Genomic DNA, 27,459 nt, shown 5'->3' on the forward strand with positions numbered 1-27,459 from the left:
CCTAGCAACCACACAAAACACCCTAGCAACCGCCTAGCAACCACCCAAAATACCCTAGCAACCACCCAAAAGACCCTAGCAACCACCCAAAATATCCTAGCAACCACCCAGAACACCCTAGCAACCGCCTAGCAACCACCCAAAACACCCTAGCAACCACCCAAAACACCCTAGCAACCACCCAAAATACCTTAGCAACCGCCTAGCAACACCATAGCGACCACCCATAACATCCTAACAACCGCCTAGCAAAAAACTTTCCGGTCCAAACTTTCTCAAGCCAACTTAAAGTTTGTCTCGACGAACTTTCGCATCTAGTTATTATTATTCTTCTTACCAAAAAATTACACTCAATCTCCTCCTAGAGCTTTAACTCTACATACTCCAAACTCGGCTCAGACCTTCAAACTGTTCTGACTCGAGTTGCTTTATCTTTTCAGACTGATCGGACTTACGGTTTTCCTACAAATGACGATCAAAACTCGGAAAAACTCCCATTGACTTACATTGGGGAGTTCTAAAAAATTCAAATCCAGATTCAAACTCACCAACCGACAAAAATTCAAATCTAAACACCTTGAAGACTAAACCAAACTGCCGTTCTATATATATTAGCCAATGAAACTCATTTAAACTAATAAACTCTAATCTCATACATTTATAAACTAATTAACTTAAATTTAATAACTAATTAACTAATAAACTCATGAATTCATAGACTTATGAACTCTTAAACTCATAAATTAATAAACTCTGAACTCTAAACTCATTTAAACTTATAAACTCTAAACTCAAAAACTCGTACACATATAAACTCTAAACTCATAAACTCTGAGTGTGTGTGTGTGTGTGTGTCTGAGTGAGTGTGTGAGCGAGGTAGTCTGAGTGAGTGTGTGTGTGTGTGTGTGTGTGTGTGTGTGTGTGTGTGTGTGTGTGTGTGTGTGTGTGTGTTTGTGTGTATCTATCTAACTTATTTATATATCTATCATAAACTTCAAACTACTTTAAACTACTTTAAACTTCAAACCACTTTAAATTTCTTAAGTTTAATGCTTCCAGCTCCCAAGCAACTCCATAGCAACCAAACTTGAGTACCCTAGCAACCGTTTTGCAAGACCTATATCTCTGTATCAGAACATCGTATAGAGATGAGGTTTGGCTCTTTTGACTCATGCTTGCAAACAGCACTTCCAACATGCTACACATGCTAGCAGTGAATAGCTACATGCTAATAGCAATTAGTTAAGTGTTAAATCATGCCAAGATCATGCTAAGAACTCTATAAAAACTCCATAGTAACCATCTGTGACAACTACCAACCACCTAGTAACACCATATCAACCGCCCTGATTACCATAGCAACCACCCAGAACACCCTAGCAACCACCCAAAATACCCTAGCAACCGCCTAGCAACCACCCAAAACACCCTAACAACCGCCTAGCAACCACCCAAAAGACCTTAGCAACCACCCAAAATATCCCAGCAACCGCCTAGCAACCACCCAGAATACCCTAGCAACCACCCAGAAACCCTAGCAACCGCCTAGCAACCACCCAAAAGACCCTAGCAACCGCCTAGCAACCACCCAGAACACCCTAGCAACCACCCAAAAGACCCTAGCAACCACCCAGAAACCCTAGCAACCGCCTAGCAACCACCCAAAAGACCCTAGCAACCACCCAAAAGACCCTAGAAACCACCCAAAATATCCTAGCAACCGCCTAGCAACCACCCAGAATATCCTAGCAACCACCCAAAACAGCCTAGCAACCACCCAGAAAACCCTAGCAACCGCCTAGCAACCACCCAAAAGACCCTAGCAACCACCCAAAAGACCCTAGCAACCGCCTAGCAACCACCCAAAAGACCCTAGCAACCACCCAAAAGACCCTAGCAACCGCCTAGCAACCACCCAGAATATCCTAGCAACCACCCAAAACAGCCTAGCAACCACCTAGCAACCACCCAAAAGACCCTAGCAACCACCCAGAATCCCCTAGCAACCACCCAAAACAGCCTAGCAACCACCCAGAACACCCTAGCAACCACCCAGAATACCTTAGCAACGCCTAGCAACACCATAGCAACCACCCATAACACCCTAGCAACTGCCTAGCAAACACACAGAACACCCTAGCAACCACCCAAAATACCTTAGCAACCGCCTAGCAACACCATAGCAACCACCCATAACACCCTAGCAACTGCCTAGCAACCACCCAGAACACCCTAGCAACCACCCAAAATACCCTAGCAACCGCCTAGCAACCACCCAAAAGACCCTAGCAACCACCCAAAATATCCTAGCAACCACCCAAAACACCCTAGCAACCACCAAAAATATCCTAGCAACCGCCTAGCAACCACCCAAAACACCCTAGCAACCGCCTAGCAACCACCCAAAACACCCTAGCAACCACCCAAAATACCCTAGCAACCGCCTAGCAACCACCCAAAAGACCCTAGCAACCACCCAAAATATCCTAGCAACCACCCAAAATACCCTAGCAACCGCCTAGCAACCACCCAAAAGACCCTAGCAACCACCAAAAATATCCTAGCAACCACCCAAAACACCCTAGCAACCGCCTAGCAACCACCCAAAACACCCTAGCAACCACCCAAAATACCCTAGCAACCGCCTAGCAACCACCCAAAAGACCCTAGCAACCACCAAAAATATCCTAGCAACCGCCTAGCAACCACGCAAAAGACCCTAGCAACCACCCAAAATATCCTAGCAACCACCCAAAATACCCTAGCAACCGCCTAGCAACCACCCAAAAGACCCTAGCAACCACCAAAAATATCCTAGCAACCACCCAAAACACCCTAGCAACCGCCTAGCAACCACCCAAAACACCCTAGCAACCACCCAAAACACCCTAGCAACCACCCAAAATACCCTAGCAACCGCCTAGCAACCACCCAAAAGACCCTAGCAACCACCAAAAATATCCTAGCAACCGCCTAGCAACCACCCAAAACACCCTAGCAACCACCTAGCAACCACCCAAAACACCCTAGCAACCACCCAAAATACCCTAGCAACCGCCTAGCAACCACCCAGAATACCTTAGCAACCACCTAGCAACACCATAGCGACCACCCATAACATCCTTACAACCGCCTAGCAAAAAACGTTCCGGTCCAAACTTTCTCAAGCCAACTTAAAGTTTGTCTCGACGAACTTTCGCATCTAGTTAAGTTGGCTTGAGAGAGCCAACATATTGAAATCCTATTTAAACTTATTATTATTATTATTCTTCTTACCAAAAAATTCCACTCAATCTCCTCCTAGAGCTTTAACTCTACATACTCCAAACTCGGCTCAGACACTCAAACTGTTCTGACTCGAGTTGCTTTATCTTTTCAGACTGATCGGACTTACGGTTTTCCTACAAATGATGATCAAAACTCGGAAAAACTCCCATTGACTTGCATTGGGGAGTTCTAAAAAATTCAAATCCAGATTCAAACTGACCAACCGACAAAAATTCAAATCTAAATACCTTGAAGACTAAACCAAACTGCCGTTCTATATATATTAGCCAATGAAACTCATTTAAACTAATAAACTCTAATCTCATACATTTATAAACTAATTAACTTAAATTTAATAACTAATTAACTAATAAACTCATGAATTCATAGACTTATGAACTCTTATACTCATAAATTAATAAACTCTGAACTCTAAACTCATTTAAACTTATAAACTCTAAACTCAAAAACTCATACACTTATAAACTCATCAATTTATACACTTATAAACTCTAAACTCATAAACTCTGAGAGTGTGTGTGTGTGTGTGTGTGTGTGTGTGTGTGTGTGTGTGTGTGTGTGTGTGTCTGAGTGAGTGTGTGAGCGAGGTAGTCTGAGTGAGTGTGTGTGTGTGTGTGTGTGTGTGTATCTATATAACTTATTTATCTATCTATCTCTCTCTCAAAATACCCTAGCAACCGCCTAGCAACCACCCAAAAGACCCTAGCAACCACCCAAAAGACCCTAGCAACCACCGAAAATATCCTAGCAACCGCCTAGCAACCACCCAAAAGACCCTAGCAACCACCGAAAATATCCTAGCAACCGCCTAGCAACCACCCAAAAGACCCTAGCAACTACCCAAAAGACCCTAGCAACCACCCAGAACACCCTAGCAACCGCCTAGCAACCACCCAGAACACCCTAGCAACCACCCAAAATACCCTAGCAACCACCCAAAAGACCCTAGCAACCACCCAAAATATCCTAGCAACCACCCAAAACACCCTAGCAACCGCCTAGCAACCACCCAAAAGACCCTAGCAACCACTCAGAACACCCTAGTAACCACCCAAAATACCCTAGCAACCACCCAAAAGACCCTAGCAACCACCCAAAACACCCTAGCAACCGCATAGCAACCACCCAAAAGACCCTAGCAACCACCCAAAACATCCTAGCAACCACCCAAAACACCCTAGCAACCGCCTAGCAACCACCCAAAAGACCCTAGCAACCGCCTAGCAACCACCCAAAAGACCCTAGCAACCGCCTAGCAACCACCCAAAAGACCCTAGCAACCACCTAAAATATCCTAGCAACCGCCTAGCAACCACCCAGAATACCCTAGCAACCACCCAGAAAACCCTAGCAACCGCCTAGCAACCACCCAGAATACCCTAGCAACCACCTAGAACACCCTAGCAACCACCCAAAAGACCTTAGCAACCACCTAGCAACCACCCAGAACACCCTAGCAACCGCCCAGAATACCCTAGCAACACCATAGCAACCACCCATAACATCCTAGCAACCGCCTAGCAAAAAACGTTCTGCTCCAAACTTTCTCAAGCCAACTTAAAGTTTGTCTCGACGAACTTTCGCATCTAGTTATTATTATTATTCTTCTTACCAAAAAATTACACTCAATCTCGTCCTAGAGCTTTAACTCTACATACTCCAAACTCGGCTCAGACCTTCAAACTGTTCTGACTCGAGTTGCTTTATCTTTTCAGACTGATCGGACTTACGGTTTTCCTACAAATGACGATCAAAACTCGGAAAAACTCCCATTGACTTACATTGGGGAGTTCTAAAAAATTCAAATCCAGATTCAAACTCACCAACCGACAAAAATTCTAATCTAAACACCTTGAAGACTAAACCAAACTGCCGTTCTATATATATTAGCCAATGAAACTCATTTAAACTAATAAACTCTAATCTCATACATTTATAAACTAATTAACTTAAATTTAATAACTAATTAACTAATAAACTCATGAATTCATAGACTTATGAACTCTTAAACTCATAAATTAATAAACTCTGAACTCTAAACTCATTTAAACTTATAAACTCTAAACTCAAAAACTCGTACACTTATAAACTCTAAACTCATAAACTCTGAGTGTGTGTGTGTGTGTGTGTGTGTGTGTGTGTGTGTGTGTGTGTGTGTGTGTGTGTGTGTCTGAGTGAGTGAGTGTGTGAGCGAGGTAGTCTGAGTGAGTGAGTGTGTGTGTGTGTGTGTGTGTGTGTGTGTGTGTATCTATCTAACTTATTTATATATCTATCTCTCTGTCATAAACTTCAAACTACTTTAAACTTTAAACCAATTTAAACTTCTTAAGTTTAATGCTTCCAGCTCCCAAGCAACTCCATAGCAACCAAACTTGAGTACCCTAGCAACCGTTTTGCAAGACCTATATCTCTGTATCAGAACATCGTATAGAGATGAGTTTTTGCTCTTTTGACTCATGCTAGCAAACAGCACTTCCAACATGCTACACATGCTAGCAGTGAATAGCTACATGCTAATAGCAATTAGTTAAGTGTTAAATCATGCCAAGATCATGCTAAGAACTCTATAAAAACTCCATAGTAACCATCTGTGACAACTACCAACCACCTAGTAACACCATATCAACCGCCCTGAATACCATAGCAACCACCCAGAACACCCTAGCAACCACCCAAAATACCCTAGCAACCACCCAAAAGACCCTAGCAACCACTCAAAATATCCTAGCAACCACCCAAAATACCCTAGCAACCGCCTAGCAACCACCCAAAAGACCCTAGCAACCACCGAAAATATCCTAGCAACCGCCTAGCAACCACCCAAAAGACCCTAGCAACTACCCAAAATATCCTAGCAACCGCCTAGCAACTACCCAAAAGACCCTAGCAACCACCCAGAACACCCTAGCAACCACCCAAAATACCCTAGCAACCACCCAAAAGACCCTAGCAACCACCCAAAATATCCTAGCAACCACCCAAAACACCCTAGCAACTGCCTAGCAACCACCCAAAAGACCCTAGCAACCACCCAGAACACCCTAGCAACCACCCAAAAGACCCTAGCAACCACCCAAAACACCCTAGCAACCACCCAAAACACCCTAGCAACCACCTAGCAACCACCCAAAAGACCCTAGCAACCACCCAAAACATCCTAGCAACCACCCAAAACACCCAAGCAACCGCCTAGCAACCACCCAAAAGACCCTAGCAACCACCCAAAAGACCCTAGCAACCGCCTAGCAACCACCCAAAAGACCCTAGCAACCACCTAAAATATCCTAGCAACCACCTAGCAACCACCCAGAATACCCTAGCAACCACCCAGAAAACCCTAGCAACCGCCTAGCAACCACCCAGAATACCCTAGCAACCACCTAGAACACCCTAGCAACCACCCAAAATACCCTAGCAACCACCCAAAAGACCTTAGCAACCACCCAGGACACCCTAGCAACCACCTAGCAACCACCCAGAACACCCTAGCAACCGCCCAAAATACCCTAGCAACACCATAGCAACCACCCATAACTTCCTAGCAACCGCCTAGCAAAAAACATTCTGCTCCAAACTTTCTCAAGCCAACTTAAAGTTTGTCTCGACGAACTTTCGCATCTAGTTAAGTTGGCTTGAGAGAGCCAACTTACTGAAATCCTATTTAAACTTATTATTATTATTATTATTATTATTATTATTCTGTTAAAAACTGTTGACTCAAACTCGTCCTAGAGCTTTAACTCTACATACTCCAAACTCGGCTCACACACTCAAACTGATCTGAAGTTAGTTGCTTTATCTTTTCAGACTGATCGGACTTACGGTTTTCCTACAAATGACGATCAAAACTCGGAAAAACTCCCATTGACTTACAATGGGGAGTTCTAAAAAATTCAAATTTAGATTCAAACTCACCAACCGACAAAAATTTAAATCTAAACACCTTGAAGACTAAACCAAACTGCCGTTCTATATACTATATGAGTCATTGAGGCTCATTTAAACTAATAAACTCTAAACTCATACACTTATAAACTAATTAACTTATAAACTCATGAATTCATAGACTTATGAACTCTTAAACTCATAAATTAATAAACTCTGAACTCTTAAACTCATTTAAACTTATAAACTCTAAACTCATTAAAACTTATACACTCTAAACTCATTTAAAACTTATAAACTCTAAACTCAAAAACTCTTACACTTATAAACTCATCAATTTATACACTTATAAACTCTAAACTCATAAACTCTGAGTGTGTGTGTGTGTGTGTATGTGTGTACACACACACACACACACACACACTCTAAACTCATTTAAACTTAAACTCTAAACTCATTTAAACTTGTAAACTCAAAACTCGTAAACTACTTTAAACTTCAAACCACTTTAAACTTCTTAAGTTTAAAGCTTCCAGCTCCCAAGCAACTCCATAGCAACCAAACTTGAGTACCCTAGCAACCGTTTTGCAAGACCTATATCTCTGTATCAGAACATCGTATAGAGATGAGGTTTGGCTCTTTTGACTCATGCTAGCAAACAGCACTTCCAACATACTACACATGCTAGCAGTGAATAGCTACATGCTAATAGTGATTAGTTAAGTGTTGAATCATGCCAAGATCATGCTAAGAACTCTATAAAAACTCCATAGTAACCATCTGTGACAACTACCAGCCACCTAGTAACACCATATCAACCGCCCTGAATACCTTAGCAACCGCCTAGCAACACCATAGCAACCACCAGAACACCCTAGCAACCGCCTAGCAACACCATAGCAACCACCCAGAATACCCTAGCAACCGCCTAGCAACCACCCAGAATACCCTAGACACCGCCTAGCAACACCATAGCAACCACCCAGAATACCCTAGCAACCGCCTAGCAACACCCTAGCAACCACCCAGAATACCCTAGTAACCGCCTAGCAACCACCCAGAAAACCCTAGCAACCGCCTAGAAACCACCCAGAATACCCTAGCAACCACCTAGCAACACCATAGCAACCACCCAGAATACCCTAGCAACCGCCTAGCAACACCCTAGCAACCACCCAGAATACCCTAGTAACCGCCTAGCAACCACCCAGAAAATCCTAGCAACCGCCTAGAAACCACCCAGAATACCCTAGCAACCACCTAGCAACACCATAGCAACCACCCAGAACACCCTAGCAACCACCTAGCAACCACCCAAATACCCTAGCAACCACCTAGCAACACCATAGCAACCACCCAGAATACCCTAGCAACCGCCTAGCAACACCATAGCAACCACCCAGAATACCCTAGCAACCGCCTAGCAACACCATAGCAACCACCCAGAACACCCTAGCAACCGCCTAGCAACACCATAGCAACCACCCAGAACACCCTAGCAACCGCCTAGCAACCACCCAGAATACCCTAGCAACCGCCTAGCAACCACCCAGAATACCCTAGCAACCACCTAGCAACACCCTAGCAACCACCCAGAACACCCTAGCAACCACCCAGAATACCCTAGCAACCACCCAAAACACCCTAGCAACCGCCTAGCAACCACCCAGAACACCCTAGCAACCGCCTAGCAACACCATAGCAACCACCCAGAACACCCTAGCAACCGCCTAGCAACCACCCAGAATACCCTAGCAACCGCCTAGCAACACCATAGCAACCACCCAGAACACCCTAGCAACCCACTAGAAAACCCCCAACAACTTTTTAACTGTAAACTACTTTATACTTTAAACTACTTTAAACTTCAAACTGATTTAAAATTTAAACTAATTTAAACTTTAGACTAATTTAAACTTTAAACTACTTTAAACCTCAAACTAATTTAAACTTTAAAGTCATTTAAACTCCAAACTAATTTAAACTTTAAACTAACCCTAACTTTAAACTACTTTAAACTCCAAACTATTTTAAACTTCAAACTTCTTCAAACTTTCTGGTCCGGCTTTCTCAAGCCAACTTAAAGTTTGTCTCGACGAACTTTTTAATCTAGTTAAGTTGGCTTGAGAGAGCCAACATATTGAAATCCTATTTAAACTTATTAAGTTGGCTTGAGAGAGCCAACATATTGAAATCCTATTTAAACTTATTAAGTTGGCTTGAGAGAGCCAACTTACTGAAATCCTATTTAAACTTATTATTATTATTATTATTATTATTCTTCTGTGAAAAACTGTTGACTCAAACTCGTCCTAGAGCTTTAACTCTACATACTCCAAACTCGGCTCAGACACTCAAACTGATCTGAAGTTAGTTGCTTTATCTTTTCAGACTGATCGGACTTACGGTTTTCCTAAAAATGACGATCAAAACTCTGAAAAACTCCCATTGACTTGCATTGGGGAGTTCTAAAAAATTCAAATTCAGATTCAAACTCACCAACTGACGAAAATTTAAATCTAAACACCTTGAAGACTAATTCAAACTGCCGTTCTATATACTATATGAGCCATTGAGACTCATTTAAACTAATAAACTCATCTATCTATCTACTTCAAACTATTTTAAACTTTAAACTACTTTAAACTTCAAACTAAATTAAACTTCAAACTAATATAAACTTTAAACTACTTTAAACTTTAAACTTAAGCTTTAACTCATTTAAACTTATAAACTCAAAACTCATTTAAACTTACAAACTAAACTTAAAAACTTGTACACTTATAAACTCATCCATTTATACACTTATAAACTCTAAACTCATAAACTCTGTGTGTGTGTGTGTGTGTGTGTGTGTGTGTGTGTGTGTGTGTGTGTGTGTGTGTGTGTGTGAACACACACACTCTAAACTCATTTAAACTTAAACTCTAAACTCATTTAAACTTATAAACTCAAAACTCAAAAACTCGTAAACTACTTTAAACTTCAAACCACTTTAAACTTCTTACCTATAAAGCTCCCAGCTCCCAAGCAACTCCATAGCAACCAAACTTGAGTACCCTAGCAACCGTTTTGCAAGACCTATATCTCTGTATCAGAACATCGTATAGAGATGAGGTTTGGCTCTTTTGACTCATACTAGCAAACAGCACTTCCAACATGCTACACATGCTAGCAGTGAATAGCTACATGCTAATAGCGATTAGTTAAGTGCTAAATCATGCCAAGATCATGCTAAGAACTATAAAAACTCCATAGTAACCATCTGTGACAACTACCAACCACCTAGTAACACCACAGCAACCACCTAGCAACACCCTAGCAACCACCCAGAATACCCTAGCAACACCATATAAACCACCAAAACACCCTAGCAACCACCTAGCAACATCATAGCAACCACCCAAAACACCCTAGCAACTGCCTAGCAACAGCATAACAACCACCCAGAATACCCTAGCAGCACACTAGCAACCACCCAGAACACCCTAGCAACACCATGAGCTACATGTGCAAAACTCTAACTACAGTCTGCACTACCAACAGTCACCTGAGCTAAACAGTTCACATCACCTGCAAAACTCACTCCAAGCAACACAACTCTTAACACACGGCTCAAAACAGGCTCAGTGCAGCCAAACACTATGCACAACCCTCACTGAGATAACACACACTGTCACTCAGAACACACTGAGAGTAAAAACACTAGCATCAAACACCAATACAGAAAATACAGACTTTTCATCTTTACAGTTTGAACAATTTCAGTGACTTCATACAAAGTAATATTTTCTTCAAAGAAAAGAGTGACATTCTTTCACGTGATTTATTTAAATTTTTAGAACATAATTCTTTAAGGTAAATGAAAATTAGCAGTTTGCTTCAATAGTCTGTAGTAATTTATGGAATTACAGCATTGAGAAAAAAAAAAGGTAGAAACTAAAAGGACATACTGTAATTCGAACAAATAATTGAGGGGCTAATTCTGCCTCTCTCTAGCATCAGGCCACAGGCTTTCATCAACATCACATCTAATGTTCTCTCTTGCTATGCACCTGGGGAAGAACCTTCTGGAGTGCCTTATCCATCCCTGGCAGTCGTGTCCTCACATCCGGGCACGCATGGCTTCCAAAAGAGTGAAAGAACTTTTTTTTTTTTTTTTTTTTACAGAAAAAAAAATGATATTGAAATATATTTTACAGTAAAGTGTAAAAAATGTATGTGGCATATATTCCAAATACATTGAAATATATTTGCATTGTTGGTCACTTATATTTATCATTTTGAAATATATTCTGAAATATAACAAAAATATATGATGTTACTGTAAGTGTGAAATATATTTACATATATTTACTGTAACTGCACATGTGACTCCAGTTGTGCTCACTGTCATTTAGCAATCGAAAAAAACTAACTCAAAAACTTGTACACTTATAAACTCTAAACTCATAAACTCTGTGTGTGTGTGTGTGTGTGTGTGTGTGTGTGTGACAGAGTGTGTGTGTATGTGTGTGTGTGTGTGTGTGTGTGAGTTAATGAGCTTGTCTGTGTGTGTGAGTGAGTTAGTGAGTGTGTGTGTGTGTGTGTGTGAGAGAGAGAGATAGTGTGTGTGTGTGTGTGTGTGTGTGTGTGTGTGTGTGTTTGTGTGAGAGTGAGCGTGTCTGTGCGTGCATGCTTGTGTGTGTGTAAGTGAGTGAGTGAGTGTGTCTGAATGTGTGTGTGTGGATCAAGAAAGACAAAATCAAGTAATTATGCTTCAAAAATTATTTTATTTAGTTAATGCCAATTTGGATCGCACTTAGTCTGGAACCTCACCCGTAAGCAAGTGGAGTAAAAAGCTCCAGAATTACTCACTCTTGGGATCACTGGAACACTCAAGCCTTTCCACCACGTCAAGGTGGCGATCCTTGGAAAAGGACATTCACTCTCCATCCATTCCTTATCTAACAAACAAACAAACAAACAAACAAACAAACAAACAAACAAACAAACACACAGTCTATATGTAACACATTCACACACACATGCATACAAGAAGTAGACAATGTGAACAGTTTTGTAGTATAAATTTATTTGTATTAGCATTTTTTTCTTGAAATAAAGATGTTATCTTACAGCAGGGTTGAATGTGTGATGCAGATTAGTGATGATATATTTGATGTTTCTACTCTAAAACACAATAGACCGGATCATGATAGCTGTAATACGTCTGTAGAACTCCTGCTCTGACGTTTGAGTGTGCGCCTCTTATGAATACAGGATCTAGAAGAGTGTTTTTTTCTGTTGTCCCGGTGCTGATTAACTGTGTGTATCCTTTATCTTCAAACAAATTCAGAATAGGTTTGTTGCAACGAGAAAGCTGATCTTCATTGAAGTCGCCACAGACGTTTAGAGGCCTTAAATCGATTATCTCCAGAGATGTCAAGAGGGCGTTCAGGTGTGCTAAAAACTCTGCCAAATTATAACTTGGTGGTCTGTAGATTACAGCGAGAAGTGCTTGTTTGGGGGCTTCTATCTTCAAAACCAAATATTCCAAGTCAGTAACATTCTGAATGTACATCAGAGGAGAAACTTGCAAGTTGTTATTTACATAAATAGCCACTCCACCACCATTCTTGTTTGCCAAATGTGCATAGTTTGTGTAGGATGCATGCCTGTTGCGTTTGTACATGGTGTATCCATCCAGATGTAGATGTGCAGGAACAGCTGAGCCTGACAGGTGTGTTTCAGTGAGGCACAGAACATCAGCCAAGAGAAGCTCATGGTGGTATTTTAAATCCTCTATATGACACTCCAGTCCCTCTGTGTTATGATGGATGATTTTAAGAGCTGAATTCAGGTTGGAATCTTGTTCAATATGTAGGATGGGCTGGATACTCTGAAAATCCGCTTTTGGCATGTTCTCCAAGGAGGCACTTATTTCTGGATTACAGAAGACTTTCTTTTCATCGAAGTCAGTAATGTGCAGTCCACTGAGTGATGTTGTTCTGCTGAGTGCAACGTATGCCATGCCTGATTCAAATATGTGCTTCAGAGATACAACAGCGCGATCAGTCGTCATTCCTTGCACTTTATGGATGGTACATGCGAAAGCAAGCTTCATTGGAAATTGTCTTCGAATTGTTCCTTTTCTTTTCAGTGGTTCCTCTGACCTCTCAATATAGACAATGTTGTCATCTCCACCAGGTGCTTTGTTGTGATATTTTCGTCCAGCAGTCACATTATCTAAATGAAGACCAATTAATTGAACCAATCCATCTCGGGTATGGGTTGTTATTTTTGCCACCTTGCCAAAAGTGCCATTTACCAGTCCATCGTCCACATCAATATTTCTGGTTAGCATCACTCGTGCACCAATAGCAATCTGTAATGTGTCAATAAGGTCACGATTGTCTCCTTTAAATGGTGCCGCTTGTCTTTTCATTTCTCCTGTTCTGGGATCTTTTTTGTAATCATGTGCATTTATGGTAATGACATTTGAAAAGCGTGAGGATATGGCTTCACTGTTGTGATTGTCTACTTCTTTATTGGTTGCATAGATGTGTAATGCATCAGTGGGACACTCTTCAGGGGAGGATCTTATGACAGTTTCTAACATGCACCTGTCTGCATCCGTCAACTTCTCGTGCTTCTTTTTTACTCTCAGTCTGTTGAGCAGCTCAGCGTATGCAAGATCATCTCTCTGTCTCATGATCTGTGTCATAGTTATCATTTGAAAATGATCTGTCCAGAAGTCCAGCACATGGTCCTCATACACACAGAGTGGTTTTGCTCTTCCCACAGGTGGTAACTGATAATAATCTCCCACAGCTAATACAGATAAGCCACCAAAAGGTTTCTGGTTTCCTTTAATCTGTTGCAGTCTCCAGTTCACATAGGCAAACAACTGTTTTGACACCATTGATATTTCGTCGATAATTAAAATGTGTGCATTAGAAAGGTCTGCCCTGATTTCATCCAAGCTGTTTCCCAGGCCTTGGTATGGAGGCTTCAAGCTTCTTGGGAGTTTCAGAAGACAGTGCAGTGTTTTACCTGAGATGTTAAAGGCTGCAGTTCCTGTGAACGCTGTTAAAAGAACGGTTGGCTTGGAAATGTCAGTATGCTCTCGTATGCATGGAAGCCTGCGCAAAATCTTGGTTGCTTCTGCATAAATAGATTTGATAACGTGTGATTTACCAACTCCTGCTCCTCCATTCAAAAAATACAGAAATTGTTGTGGGTTTTCACCAGAGACACATCTTTTGCACCAGTCTCGGACTGCATAAAATATGGAAGCTTGTGTTTGATTCAAGCTCTGGTACATTTTGCGAATCTGTGCATGATTTTGTTGGGCAGCTTCCACGAGTGGCATAGCTGTGTTACTGACAGAGGTAGATGCTGTGTATTCAGGAATATCGTCCTGCTCGTTCACATCATTAGGATCAGTGGGTTCACGTTCCGATATGCTCTCCAAACGGATCAGTTCATTTGCTGGAGCCAATGTAGTCCATGCATCTTCAACTGGACCATTCTGTTCAAAATCCTCAATTGCCTTTTCTATAGCCTCGTTATGCTTTTCATATTTCTCACGGTTTTCGTTCACAATATTGTACACACGCTCCAGTTCATCAGTTCCTGGTAGTTTTACTGAAGCGAATGCATAAAATGATTCGTATGTCTGGAATCTGGCCGACTTCAGCTGCTCATCTGAGCGATATGGCAAGTAAAGCTTTAGAAAAGTTCCATAGAATTTTTCTGGGTTTTTCTGCTGTGAAAAACGGGCAAATCTGATGACAGCAGGTTTTCCTCTTGTTCTTTTCTGTATGTGTCCCAAGTTTTTTTGAAGTGGTAAAACATTTTTACCTTTTGTCTTTCCTGCATAAACAATGCGATATTCACTTGCAAATTCAGCCATGCACATGTTCTCAAATTCAGGTCTGTTAGGTCTGGCTTTGTACTTTTCTGGCAATCCTGTCATCCACACATTCTCTATGTCGTCATCCATGCTCTCCAAGCACCTCATTGGTAAACTCATCTTTACAGCGTTGTCATCAGTTGGTATGAATATGACAGCACGTGATGATGATTTTAATTTTAGACTGCATGTGCGAGCGACTGCCTCCTGAGCACTGACTTCTCTGTTCTTTGAATATGCATTCATGACCTGCTTCATGCACTCACGTTCAGACAGGTTATCATGGCTTGAGTCTTTTATCACTCTCTTTAGGTAATCACTCATCTCATGCTCAGCTTTTGAAATGTACGAGACAATATACATGATGCAGCTGTAGGGGTTCAGAATGAACTGTATGTCCATGTTTGCATCCCAGGCTCTTAACAACATTGGATTATAGCCGTTAACCCAGCAGTCCTGTGGTCGTCTCTCCATGAATATTGAACTTGATGTAGAAATAGTATCGATATGTTTCTCATAGTCTTCATAAGTCATGTTTACTTCATGAAGCAGCTGTCTAATGCTATCAAAACTCTGAGTCGAGTCATTCAGTAGATCCCACACCTTCTGCAGCTGCTCTTTTGCAAAACTGGCATAATTTCTTTCCTCTGATTCATTCCCTTCATCATCATTCTCTGCAGGAGGAGGCCTGGGGCGTGATATCATTGTTCTTTTAATGGGTGGTTTAGGAAATCCAAACCGGCAGTGCTTCTTGTTCTTTCTACAGGATTTTGAGTGGTTACGACTGTGCATCTGCACTTCACTTACAATTTTATGTAGTTCTGGGTCTTTGTCTGGGTCTGGTAATTTGCATGAGATGTATTTATCAATGAAATCACACACATCCTGATCTTGATCTTTTTCAAATTCTGGAGCATCTTTCACCCAAAATAAGCAGTGAATGTGTGGAGAGCCACGTAGCTGGAACTCTACTCTGTAAAAGAAGTCAATTACTTCACCGATAGGTCGAGCAGGTGAATTGATCAAATCTCTCATCAAGGCTTCAACTCGCTTTTCAAAAATTCTCATCGCCGTCACAGGGTTACTTCTGAGGATTTCACATTTTTCGGACCAGTCTAATTCAGCAAAGTTCACAGTTTCACCTTGTTGTGCTTTAATAGCAGTAATCACATCAGGCCATCTCATCTCAGCAGCACTAAACGTACAGAAAAATGTAGGAGTGCCCAGCTGTCTCAGCATAGCAAACAGATCACGGAGAGATTTCTCCCAGTATGCTGGAGTCCCTCTTAATGGTTGCATGAATCGTGTAGCTTCCTTATTTATTATAAGCTTTTCTAACTCCTGTTTGTCCTGCAGCATTGAACAGTTTATTCTGCGTCCATCACGGGTCATGGGTTTTCCTTTCCGTAGTTGGATAGACATACTAGAAGTTGCCATGTTAATTTCAGTCACAAACTGCGCAAAGAAGATATAGTTGGTATCCTTCGCACAACGATTGTCAATAGAGAATAGTCTAGAGTTAAAGTATCTGCTGGGGGAAACATGTTTTGCTCTACCAGGCTCATCAAAGGTGTTCTTGCCATCTGGAAACTGCACTGGAAACGCCATAGACTCAAGTTTAGGAATTTTGAAAGTGTTTACAGGAGAGTTTCTCTCTGCTGGGGCAATGCAAAATATTCCATCATCATAAGACAACAGCTGCTGGCCGAGATCTGGGGGCTGAAGACATGTGTCCAAGGCAAGGCCTCTCGATTGCTCTTCTGCAGTAGTGTCATCATTAGAATCATTGTGTGCATTCTCATTGCTCTGTTCTTCAGTGTTCTCAATATCCATTTCCTCATCAGGAGATGTGATTTCATTTGCACACTCTTCATGCTCATTAAACATTTCCTCATCAGGAGCACTGATGTCATTTGCACACTCTTCATGCTCATTAAACATTTCCTCATCAGGAGCACTGATGTCATTTGCACACTCTTCATGCTCATTAAACATTTCCTCATCAGGAGCACTGATGTCATTTGCACACTCTTCATGCTCATTAAACATTTCCTCATCAGGAGCACTGATGTCATTTGCACACTCTTCATGCTCATTAAACATTTCTTCTTCAGAGAGTTCTGCATTAATGAAGATATCTTTATATTCTGAATGGATATCTTTTAACTTTCTTAAAGCAGACAAAACCTTTTGCATGTTCAAAGTCTGAAACTGATAGTGCCCTTGGTAACACAGACGTCTTTTGAGTTTCACTGTAAGCAGTTGTGATTCACTTCTTGGTCTGGGTAAAGAATTCACTGTTGTTTCTACTTCAGATGCAACAGAAATCACGGCACCTTTTATAGCTCTTTGCTGGCCTTTCGGTAGTGTAACAATCTTAGCAAAAGGAATGTACTTTGCAATAACGTGTCTTTCAAGAACATTCAAATCGCAGAGTTCTGGAGGAATGGGAGCGAACTGAAGATTATTTGCTAAAGCAATGTCTGGCATCAGACCTCTCAGTAGTGTGTTATGGCAGCAGTGACAGATCCACTCGGTTTTCCTGTTCTCCAAGGCACATTGATCAGGGCAGTCGGAGCACACGTGAACATAGTTTCCAGTCAAGCAAACTGAAGCAACTGTCGGGTTCTTCTGATAGCGCTCACGATCACATGATTTGACTTGATTAGAGAAGAGCGCTCTGGCACAGCATGTGCAGACATAAGTTGGTCCCTGTTTTATAACAGCTCTGAAAACATTTAAAGCTCTTAACACAGTCGGATCTTGTACTGCGTCAGGCTGGGTATTTTGTAATGTGTCTCTCTGCTGGTGCATTTTTTTGTATTTGCGCTGTATTTCTTGTGCACAGCATACTGTGTGAAGTACCTTGAGTGCAGATATTTTGTTTTTAGATTTGAATAAATTATATTCTTTCTGACGAGCCCTAAAATGTACATCACAGTGATAACGTTGTTTAAAAATGTTCTTCCTTTTTTCAAAGAAGTTAGGATCATTTTTGCATCTGTTTGTATAATGGTCTATTTGCCTTTGCCTAAAAATTGGATCCTTTGAATATCGATCAACAAGATATTGCCTATGCTGTTTCTTATATTTAGCATTGTTCCTATAATTTCTCAATATATAGTCCTTCTGTCTCTCTCTGAATTGTTCATCATTCCTGTAGTTTCTAATTATATAGTTTTTTTGTTTCTCCCTGAATTGTTCATCATTCCTGTAGTTTCTAATTATATAGCTCTTTTGTTTCTCCCTGAATTGTTCATCATTCCTGTAGTTTCTAATTATATAGTTCTTTTGTTTTGCCCTGAATTGTTCATCATTCCTGTAGTTTCTAATTATATAGCTCTTTTGTTTCTCCCTGAATTGTTCATCATTCCTGTAGTTTCTAATTATATAGCTCTTTTGTTTCCCCCTGAACTGTTTGTCATTCTTGTAATTGCTGGTTACAGTACTCTTCTTTCGCTCTCTGTATTCATTAATATGTTTATAATTGTTTTTCATGGCTTGTTTGTGGTGTTCTCTGTAAATTGCATTATTACAATATTTGTTCTTCATGGCTTGTTTATTAATTTCCTTATATGTTTTATAATTATGGATTTTGAGTTTAGTCTGTTTTTTGATGGAACTCATTCCTTCATGCCTTTTTGAACTGTAAGCCTTTCGCCTTTGAGTCTTGTTCAGTTTTTTAAATTTCTTATGTAAGTCAGTTGATTTTGAATATTGTTGATTTGGAGCTGACGATGCACTCTGTGAAAGCATATCAGGAAATGTTTTACTGAATGACACATTTTTATATCTGTCGCTATCTTGAGTGACGGAAGTTGTAACTTTGATTTTATACTGATTAGTCAAGTCGACTTGTTCATCAGTTGATGCGTCACTGTTAACAGTAGTCTCAGATAGTAGTTGAAATGGATCTTGGACTTGAACATCCAGTTGTGAGACATCAGTAGACCTGCACTGTTCTTTGTTTGACAGAGCTTCGTTCTCAGAAGAGGTGGATGGTTGCACATCTTGGACTTGAACATCCAGTTGTGAGACATCAGCAGAACTGCATTGTTCTTTGTTTGACAGAGCTTCGTTCTCAAAAGAGGTGGATGGTTGCACATCACGTTCAAGCTCACAGCAGTTCAGGGAGACTTCAGGACGTACACTTCTTTCAGTTATCCGGTTAATGAACGATACAGGCAGCAGATCAAATTGTTGCTGGTCTATCAAATCGAAACACCCTTGAAACAATAGCATTAGCCTCTCGATCAGGTCTTCTAAACGGAAGAAGGTCAACATCACGGCCGTACCTGTGCTTTCATCTTCAGGCATTCCATATGCTGATCTGCAGTGAGGATCAAAATAACCAAACCTCCCTGAGCGATCTCTGAATACGGCGATACACGTGGTTCCACACATCAGCAACGTGTCACTCACATCAAGTCTGAGGCATTGCAGAGTATTCTCAAGGTTTTCATACTCGCCTAGGACAGGTGAATCTTTCAGAAATCCAATTCTCTGAGGATGTTTCAGGATGTTGTAGCAGGCAGAATTGGTCTTAACTGTGCTTGGCAGCTCATCAAAGTTTAAAAAATTAGCCACAAATTGTCGTTTGCTCTGCAATGTTCGTTTGACACTAGTGTAAACTGCATCACCGCTCTGTAAAATACGGTCTAAATCGAAACTGCGCAACTCATTACATTCATTATGGACAGCTAGGAACATTAAGGCATTGCAAGTACACTGACGGCTTCTGGAGTAAATGTTGTACCTGGAATCGCTTTGACAGTGGGATGCTGTAACAGACAGAACATAAGCATTTTCATCATTCATACCCCTTCCAGAAGTACTGCTACTGGTGCCACATGAAGCTTCTAGGTTTCTGCGCTGTTTCTGAGATTGACTCCTCTTTCCTTTTCTTGGCATGGTGATGTTTCAGCACTTGGAATGTAGTAAATATATGAATAATGTATTTAGTTATTGATTATTGAATGTATACTGATATATGAAATGAAACTCAAAGGTAATAAAATCTTATCAGTTATGTCGAAAAGTTGATGTAGTCGTCAAATTGATGGTCCTTGAAGAACACGAAAACAGTGAAAACAGTGAAGTACATTTAACTCCCTTGTTAATTATTTCTGAAGATGTCGCTATGTTTTCGTACTTGTGGTTTGAGATTATGATTTATTCAGGATGTAAGATTGATTGTAAATCTTTGTGGTATCAAATATCAATAGTGTATCAAGTTTTCCAGAATCATAGATAGTCATAGATCAAAAATCATGGATTCTGGCCTTTTTTCCAAGATGCGTTGGCAAGCTAAGCTTAGGTGCAAGCAGGGTATAGCAGATCTACATTTGCATCTTGCAGTTTATAGTGCGGGCAAGCAAAAGCAGCAAGCAGTGTAGCAGCATTTGATGTGGCAGGCCAGTTATCAGTTTGGAAGAGAAACGATGGAAGATGCAGTTGTTAAAATGAGTAAGCAAGATAAAGGTTTGAGAGGAAAATATAAAGGTATATGGACAGGAAAGGACAGGACAGGTTTAGGACATACACAAAATTATTATTAATAACTATTAATATCACTTGAACTATTTTTTTTTAGCATAACTTGTTACACATAAGTGCAGAGAGATTAACAATATTATAAAGAAATGACTAATGACTCTGATTAACATGCTACTGTGATTTTAAAGGGTTACTTACATAGACAGCAGTAGCAAACTTACAAATCAGCAATGTCACCTTTGAGAAAAAAAAAACTAGTTTCAGAATATCCACATTATAATCCTCACATCTAAGGAGGGGAACAAAACATGCAAAACATGCAGGTTTTTATCTGACAGTTAACATGATGATTATGAAAACATGAATTACCTCGAAAATGAAGGTGCTGATGGCCACACTTGGCAGTGGGGAGAAGGAGGCAGTGAAAGAGGACAAGGCAACAATCTAGTAAGAAAAAAAATTGATCTTCCGCATATGCATACATTAAAGCTTAGCAAAAAAAATTAAAATAATTATTATTTAATGCGGATCTGTACCTACTACTAGGGCCTACCCGACAACGGAAGTTCAAAATGCTTAGTTGTCACGTGATTCGCGTAGACCTCAGATAGTTCCAGGAAGTGCTTCGGAATCAACTAGCATGCTTTAAAACACAAGTTTATTTGATTCAGATAATCTGATAATATACAATCTTATTCTTTAAACGTCTTATCTTTTAAAACTGCATCACAAACGGTCTGTTCTACCGCATTGCTGTTACTTCCGGGAACTATTGAAAGGCTCTACGAGCCGCCATTGCTGTAAAAAGCGTTCCATTGTAGTCAATGAGACTATATGGCTCTGGGCCTACCCAGACCCTGTCATTGAGGATCTGTTGCTTGGCAACCGTTCTAAACATTGCCGAACTATTGCTTTGCTGATTCATTAACGTTACTTGTATATGTTTTCATAAATGCTTAATTTTTTCGGTGTTTTTGTGTGTTTATTTAATGAAACGTTTGCATTTATATACATATATTTAATGGTAGGGCTATAAGCTATGTAAAATGATTTTGAAACAGCTAAGCTATGGGGATTTTATACATTCCTGCCTTAACGACTTTAACTGATCTAAAATCACTGTAAACTGCAGCTTCACATGGCTTATTGCTTTTTAATTGTACTCAATTTCTTTAACAACCAACCATTTTTACAATTTTCAACTGCATAATTGTCTCTCAAATCTTGCAGACTCACCTCAGGAGAGAACCGCCTGACCGGATGAATCCAGAATGACAGCTCATTAGTTATGCAAAGTTCCAACGCTCTTCATTGGCCAGCCGTTAGACTAATACCATTGGCGTACCTTTGTTTTAGAGAAAGTGTGTGGGACAGGAGTAGGTGTTTGTGCGTGCGTGCGTGTGTGTGTGTGTGTGTGTGCGTGCGTGCGTGCGTGCGTGTGTGTGTGTGTGTGTGTGTATCCATAAATCAATTTCAATATAGCCTTCGTTGACTTTAATGTATCGCCATGTTTAATGTGATAGTTTAATTTACAGCTGCTAATATTACAATGTATAGCCTTCTAATCCACCCTTTGCAGTATATTCTGCCTTATTCTGTTAATTATGTATGCCTTAATTAGGCTAAAGTGCAAGCCCGTTGTATTGGAAGAAGCTATTTAAACTAACTTCGGCAACTGTGACATCTGTTTGGAACATACAAAAAAAGACGGAACTTGACCCGTCTTCGAGTCCGCCTTATGCCGATATCTTTTTCATACTGTATTTGAAAGGCATTTATTTTCAATAAAAAAAAAAAATCGAAAAAATCCGAAAAGTAGAAATAAAGTGTCCAGCGTTATTAACATTGTTATAACTTTAATGTGTTTTTGTCCTGGATGCAAATGCTCTGTCAGCTCTCGATTTTTTCTATATTATAATATTTTATTTTATTTTTTTATTTTTTTTTAAGACAAATTAGAGATAGATAGGCTAGATAATGACAGTCAAAACAGAGATACATGTTAACTTTACAGATTCTCCATCGGCAGGCCTAGAACCACAGTCATCACCATCACAACATTGTATTTATTTATTCATTTATTTATTTATTTTGCCTGGGAAATATAACAAGGTATGATGATATAAATGTACATCTTAAATAGATTTTATTTAATAAATATTTTAATTTATTTTTAAGTTGATAAGACTTAAATTATTACTCACGTGCGAGTCAGGAAAGTTCTCAACAGTCAACACCATTGTATCATTTTATTTATTAATTTATTTATTTAGCCAGGGAAATATAACAAGGCATGCTGACACAAAGGTATATTTTAAATAGAGTATATTGAATAAATATTTTAATTTATTTTTAAATTGATGAGACTTAAATTATTACTCGCGTGCGAGTCCCGAAAGGTCTAGAAGCGGTCAACACCATCGTATCATTTTATTTATTTATTTAGCCAGGGAAATATAACAAGGCATGATGATATAAAGATATATTTTAAATAGATTATTTTAAATAAATATTGGAATTTATTTTTATATTGACAACACTTAAATTATTACTCGCGTGCGAGTCCCGAAAGGTCTAGCCTATTAGAAAACAGTTAACGCCATCATTTTATTTATTTATTTATTTATTTAGCCAGGGAAATGTAACAAGGCATGATGATATAAAGATACATTTTAAATGTATTATTTTAAATAAATAATGGAATTTATTTTTATATTGACAACACTTAAATTATTACTCGCGTGCGAGTCCCGAAAGGTCTAGCCTATTAGAAAACAGTTAACGCCATCATATAATTTTATTTATTTATTTATTTATTTAGCCAGGGAAATGTAACAAGGCATGATGATATAAAGATACATTTTAAATAGATTATTTTAAATAAATATTGGAATTTATTTTTATATTGACAACACTTAAATTATTACTCGCGTGCGAGTCCCGAAAGGTCTAGCCTATTAGAAAACAGTTAACGCCATCATATCATTTTATTAATTTATTTATTTATTTAGCCAGGGAAATGTAACAAGGCATGATGATATAAAGATACATTTTAAATAGATTATTTAAAATAAATATTGGAATTTATTTTTATATTGACAACACTTAAATTATTACTCGCGTGCGAGTCCCGAAAGGTCTAGCCTATTAGAAAACAGTTAACGCCATCATATCATTTTATTTATTTATTTATTTATTTAGCCAGGGAAATGTAACAAGGCATGATGATATAAAGATACATTTTAAATAGATTATTTAAAATAAATATTGGAATTTATTTTTATATTGATAACAAAATTATTACTCGCGTGGAAGTCACGCGAAAGAACCAGAGGTTATATAAAGTGGTGTCCGTGACCTGGGCGCATTGCTGCCGCTGGACTTCAGACTGGACAAGTGGACAGAGAGAAAACTTTTCCTGAAGTAAGTAATTTTACCGAACCAATTTATTTAAATGACTTTACATAATAGGATACTAAAATGTAGCCTATAAACCCTCTACAGATTTTATTTTAATAATATTAAAAAAATAATACAATATATAGGGCTATAGCCTATTCTAACCCAAACAGTCAGAGGGAAAAGTTCGTTTTTCACACGGTAATTTTAATAACAAAAATGATCATTTCAAATTATAAATAACCGCTTTCCCATATTTTTTCCATTTTCCCAGCTTTTTTCCATTTTTCAGCCATTTTGCCAACATTTTTCATGGTAAATGTGGTACATTTAGGCCTACTGTACAAACATTTGCATAATAATACCGTTAATGGTCGTTTATTCCGTTATATAGGCCTATGTGTGACGTCATTCTAAATGTAGGCCTATTTTTCAAATAATGTCTTTGTGTAAATACCGTTAATTCAGTTATAAATGCGTGACGTCATTTGCACTAAGGGTGCAGTTCTGGAAGGCTTGCCTGTCAGCGCGCGAGCTCCCTCTCACACACGCTGAGAGCTATAGTTAAACTACATTAAACTACTACTGCTGCTGATATACTACTACAACTGATAATAAATAAATAAATGAAAATTTTTTTAGGCTCATGAATCTTTTATCTTTTGATTGATCAATCATGAATTCTTACAATGAAAATAAAACATTTAGGAAAAAAGAGGAAATGTCAGAAATCACATTTAGATAAAGCAATGGTCATAATAATAATAATAGCTATAATTGTTGTTGTTGTTGTTTTTACTAAGATATCTGTTATGTTTTTCCTTACCCCCAGAATGGCCCATCCATACGTAACACCGGAGAAACTGACAGTTAAATGTGTTAGGACCAATACAATCAAAACAGCGGTCTCATTTGTGGGTAAAGGCTCACAAATTGAATTGGCACAATTTGAGAATGCATCATTCTGTGCCCTCACAGATGGGAATAGGGCCATTCTTCATAAGAAGAATGGCCCTACTCCTGAATTTGAAGAGGGACACTCTTACATTATAAAAAACTGTACCCTTGCTAAAAGAAATGAGCAGCTTTATGTGCTGTTAAGTCGCTCATCATTCAAATTTAGAACAGCAACTATAGTAGTGTCAGAAGAGGCTGAGAAAGCTGCACTAGATGCCCTGTGTCCACCCTCTCGTGATGTCACTGGCGAGGAGGAGAACCTGTACACTGTTGGTGGTTTTCTAAGCATCAAAGGAAAGGTGGAGAAAGTGAGTTGATATCTATGTATTTATCTATCTGTCGGTATGTTAGTCTGCTCTACTTTTTAATATAGCATTCTAAATTAAGAGATACTGTACATGTTATTGTACTAAACCACTGTGCTTTAATTTTGCAGCTGCAGAAACCAAGGATGACACGGATGGACGTCCCGATTCGAGACCTAAAGATGAGGTGTGGGGAAACCCTTCTAGAGGTCTCTCTATGGAGGGAGCAGTCTCTGTTGGAGCTCCACGAAGGAGACTTCGTACACATAAGTCACCTTCGTGGAACTGTTGAGCAGAATGGAAGAGGAAAGTTCCATTCCTCCAACAGGACAACCGTCAAGGTACTTATGATCTATCTATCTATCTATCTATCTATCTATCTATCTATCTATCTATCTTGTTGTTGTTTTCATGATTGGAACACATTCATTCCTTATCTAACACACACTTGCACTAGTAATCTGTAATTTTATTTTTTATGAATCCAGATAGAGGAGATTGAACCAACTGAAGAAGAGATCGAGGTAGTGGGGGTGACCGAGGTCGAAAACTCCTGCCACATTTTGAGCGTGGACGATAGAATTTTCCAAATTCCACCGCAGCTGTACTCCGGTACAATTGATGCAATTATTAAAGAGCTGCCAATGAAAATTACATTGGTGCACAAAAATAACCGAGTTATTACTTTTAAATAAAAATCGGAAGGTTATAAAAATGTAAATAGTTATGCTTGTTTTTAGTTTTTTTTTTAGTTATTTGTTTTTATGTGAGCAAGTTGTAAGTTATGTATGTTTAAGTAATTAGTTATATGTTTATTATTGTTCAGATGTTTTTGTTCAGTATATTCATTATTGTTTTTTTTGTTACATTGTTTATAATGTAATATTATATATATATATATATATGTTTTTTATATATATTGTAATTTGTTACATTGTTTATTACTTTATTGTATATACATACAGCCAGTGGTTAAATTGGGCCGGGGCTCTCCGGGGCTCAGCCCCGGCACATAAGCCTGCTCGTTTGCAGTCAGTTGCCTATAGGAAATTATGTCACATAAAATTTGATAAAAGTGATGCTTTTGAAAACATATTTCTGATTATAAATGAAAGATTTTGAAATGTCATGTCTATTTTGTCTCGGCGGAGCTGAGATGAGAACAATCGGAACACGGCCGTGCCCGTACTCTTGTTCAGCTGCTTAATCTCGTTGTCAGTCGACCATGATCGCGCACCGCTCGCGCATGCCATGCGCATCTAGGTAGGCTCAGAACTCCGACATGGATAAATGTACGCAGCAATAATGAATGTTCCTGGGAGATCCGTAGTTGCGCGGGATGTGGAAGCGCGCAAAAGTTCCAGAACCTTCTACTGCCTTGAAAAAAAAAAAAAAAAAAAAAAAGCCGAGCTGCTGGCCGCCGCTGCAGCAACAGATCAGTTTTGTCAAGTTCAGCACAACGTTGGTTGTACAAAAAGTGCCCTGGCCTTGAATAACAAGGTAAGGAAAAAATGTTTGGCACATTGTATGGGTCACTATATCATAACAAGGTAATACAATGTGTAATCAAGCGTTTTATATTTAATATGAGGGAAATAGGCTACACATACCGTGGACGTGACACAAAAAATCTTTAACTTTTAGGTGGCAAAATATTTTTTTGTAATTCTGTGAATTACACTGCAAACCAAAGTACTACCCACCGGATGAAGAAGGGTTGGCTCTCCACAGAACATAACATATTCATTTTATTTTATTTTTCATGTTCGCATTTATGAGGAAAAAAACATGTTACGGACGGGACCGCTCTGAATGTGGCACTAAAAGACTGTTTAAAACTTTCACTGAGACCTCAAACAGAAAGCACAAAGCCTTTCTTTAAAATTAATTTCGTTTTGTATTAATTGTATCTTAATTTTAATCAATGTTTCATTTCAAAAATAAGAAGTAAATATAGTATATAGACAATAGATAGGCTAATCACGACACGGACGCGCCGGCGAGTGAACTGGACTCTCGTCTCATAAATGAACCGAAACTCAGCGTATAAGGGAGCCTACTTGCCTGACAGACCTGATAAATATATCTATAGAAAGCTTGGAAGGTCTTCTTTTCAAAACGAAAGAAAACAGACCGCTGCTTGTGTAGCCTAATCCGTATGAAATGTGCATTTCTCTCTGGCGAGTTTACTACTGCGAAGATTGCATCGTCAACTTCATCTATGCAGGGCAC

At 39.4% G+C, this 27,459-nt stretch overlaps 2 protein-coding genes across 3 annotated transcripts; one reads left to right on the plus strand and one right to left on the minus strand.

Annotated features, from left to right (window-relative positions):
• Positions 1–12,340: 12,340 nt before the first annotated feature.
• Positions 12,341–22,932, minus strand: LOC311281734 (uncharacterized protein; the record flags this gene model as incomplete). Its single annotated transcript, XM_084394943.1, has 2 exons — positions 20,936–22,932; positions 12,341–20,803 (listed from the first exon to the last, which is right to left on the minus strand). The coding sequence occupies exon 2, from the start codon at positions 19,979–19,981 to the stop codon at positions 12,341–12,343; it is 7,641 nt and encodes a 2,546-aa protein (XP_084251069.1). The 5' UTR covers positions 19,982–20,803; positions 20,936–22,932.
• Positions 22,933–23,016: 84 nt separating this feature from the next.
• On the plus strand, positions 23,017–26,642 carry LOC311281868 (uncharacterized protein). Of its 2 annotated transcripts, XM_084395201.1 has the most exons (4): positions 23,017–23,989; positions 24,798–25,230; positions 25,359–25,568; positions 25,716–26,642. In XM_084395201.1, the coding sequence occupies exons 2-4, from the start codon at positions 24,799–24,801 to the stop codon at positions 25,920–25,922; spliced, it is 849 nt and encodes a 282-aa protein (XP_084251327.1). In that variant the 5' UTR covers positions 23,017–23,989; position 24,798; the 3' UTR covers positions 25,923–26,642. The 2 variants fall into 2 exon arrangements, with proteins under 2 accessions (XP_084251327.1, XP_084251326.1); XM_084395200.1 differs by having other exon boundaries at positions 23,017–25,230.
• Positions 26,643–27,459: the final 817 nt, after the last annotated feature.

The sequence above is a fragment of the Rutilus rutilus genome (genome assembly GCF_951802725.1).
Source record: "Rutilus rutilus genome assembly, chromosome: 22".
Lineage (NCBI taxonomy): Eukaryota > Metazoa > Chordata > Actinopteri > Cypriniformes > Leuciscidae > Rutilus > Rutilus rutilus.

What these genes read in the sequence shown, in the direction of transcription:
- LOC311281868 (XM_084395200.1), top strand. Translation starts at nt 24,655, where the DNA reads ATGAAAATAAAACATTTAGGAAAAAAGAGGAAATGTCAGAAATCACAT. An exon ending in TCAAAGGAAAGGTGGAGAAA is followed by an intron (nt 25,231 to 25,358) that starts GTGAGTTGATAT and finishes TTAATTTTGCAG; the next exon opens with CTGCAGAAACCAAGGATGAC. An exon ending in CCAACAGGACAACCGTCAAG is followed by an intron (nt 25,569 to 25,715) that starts GTACTTATGATC and finishes TTATGAATCCAG; the next exon opens with ATAGAGGAGATTGAACCAAC.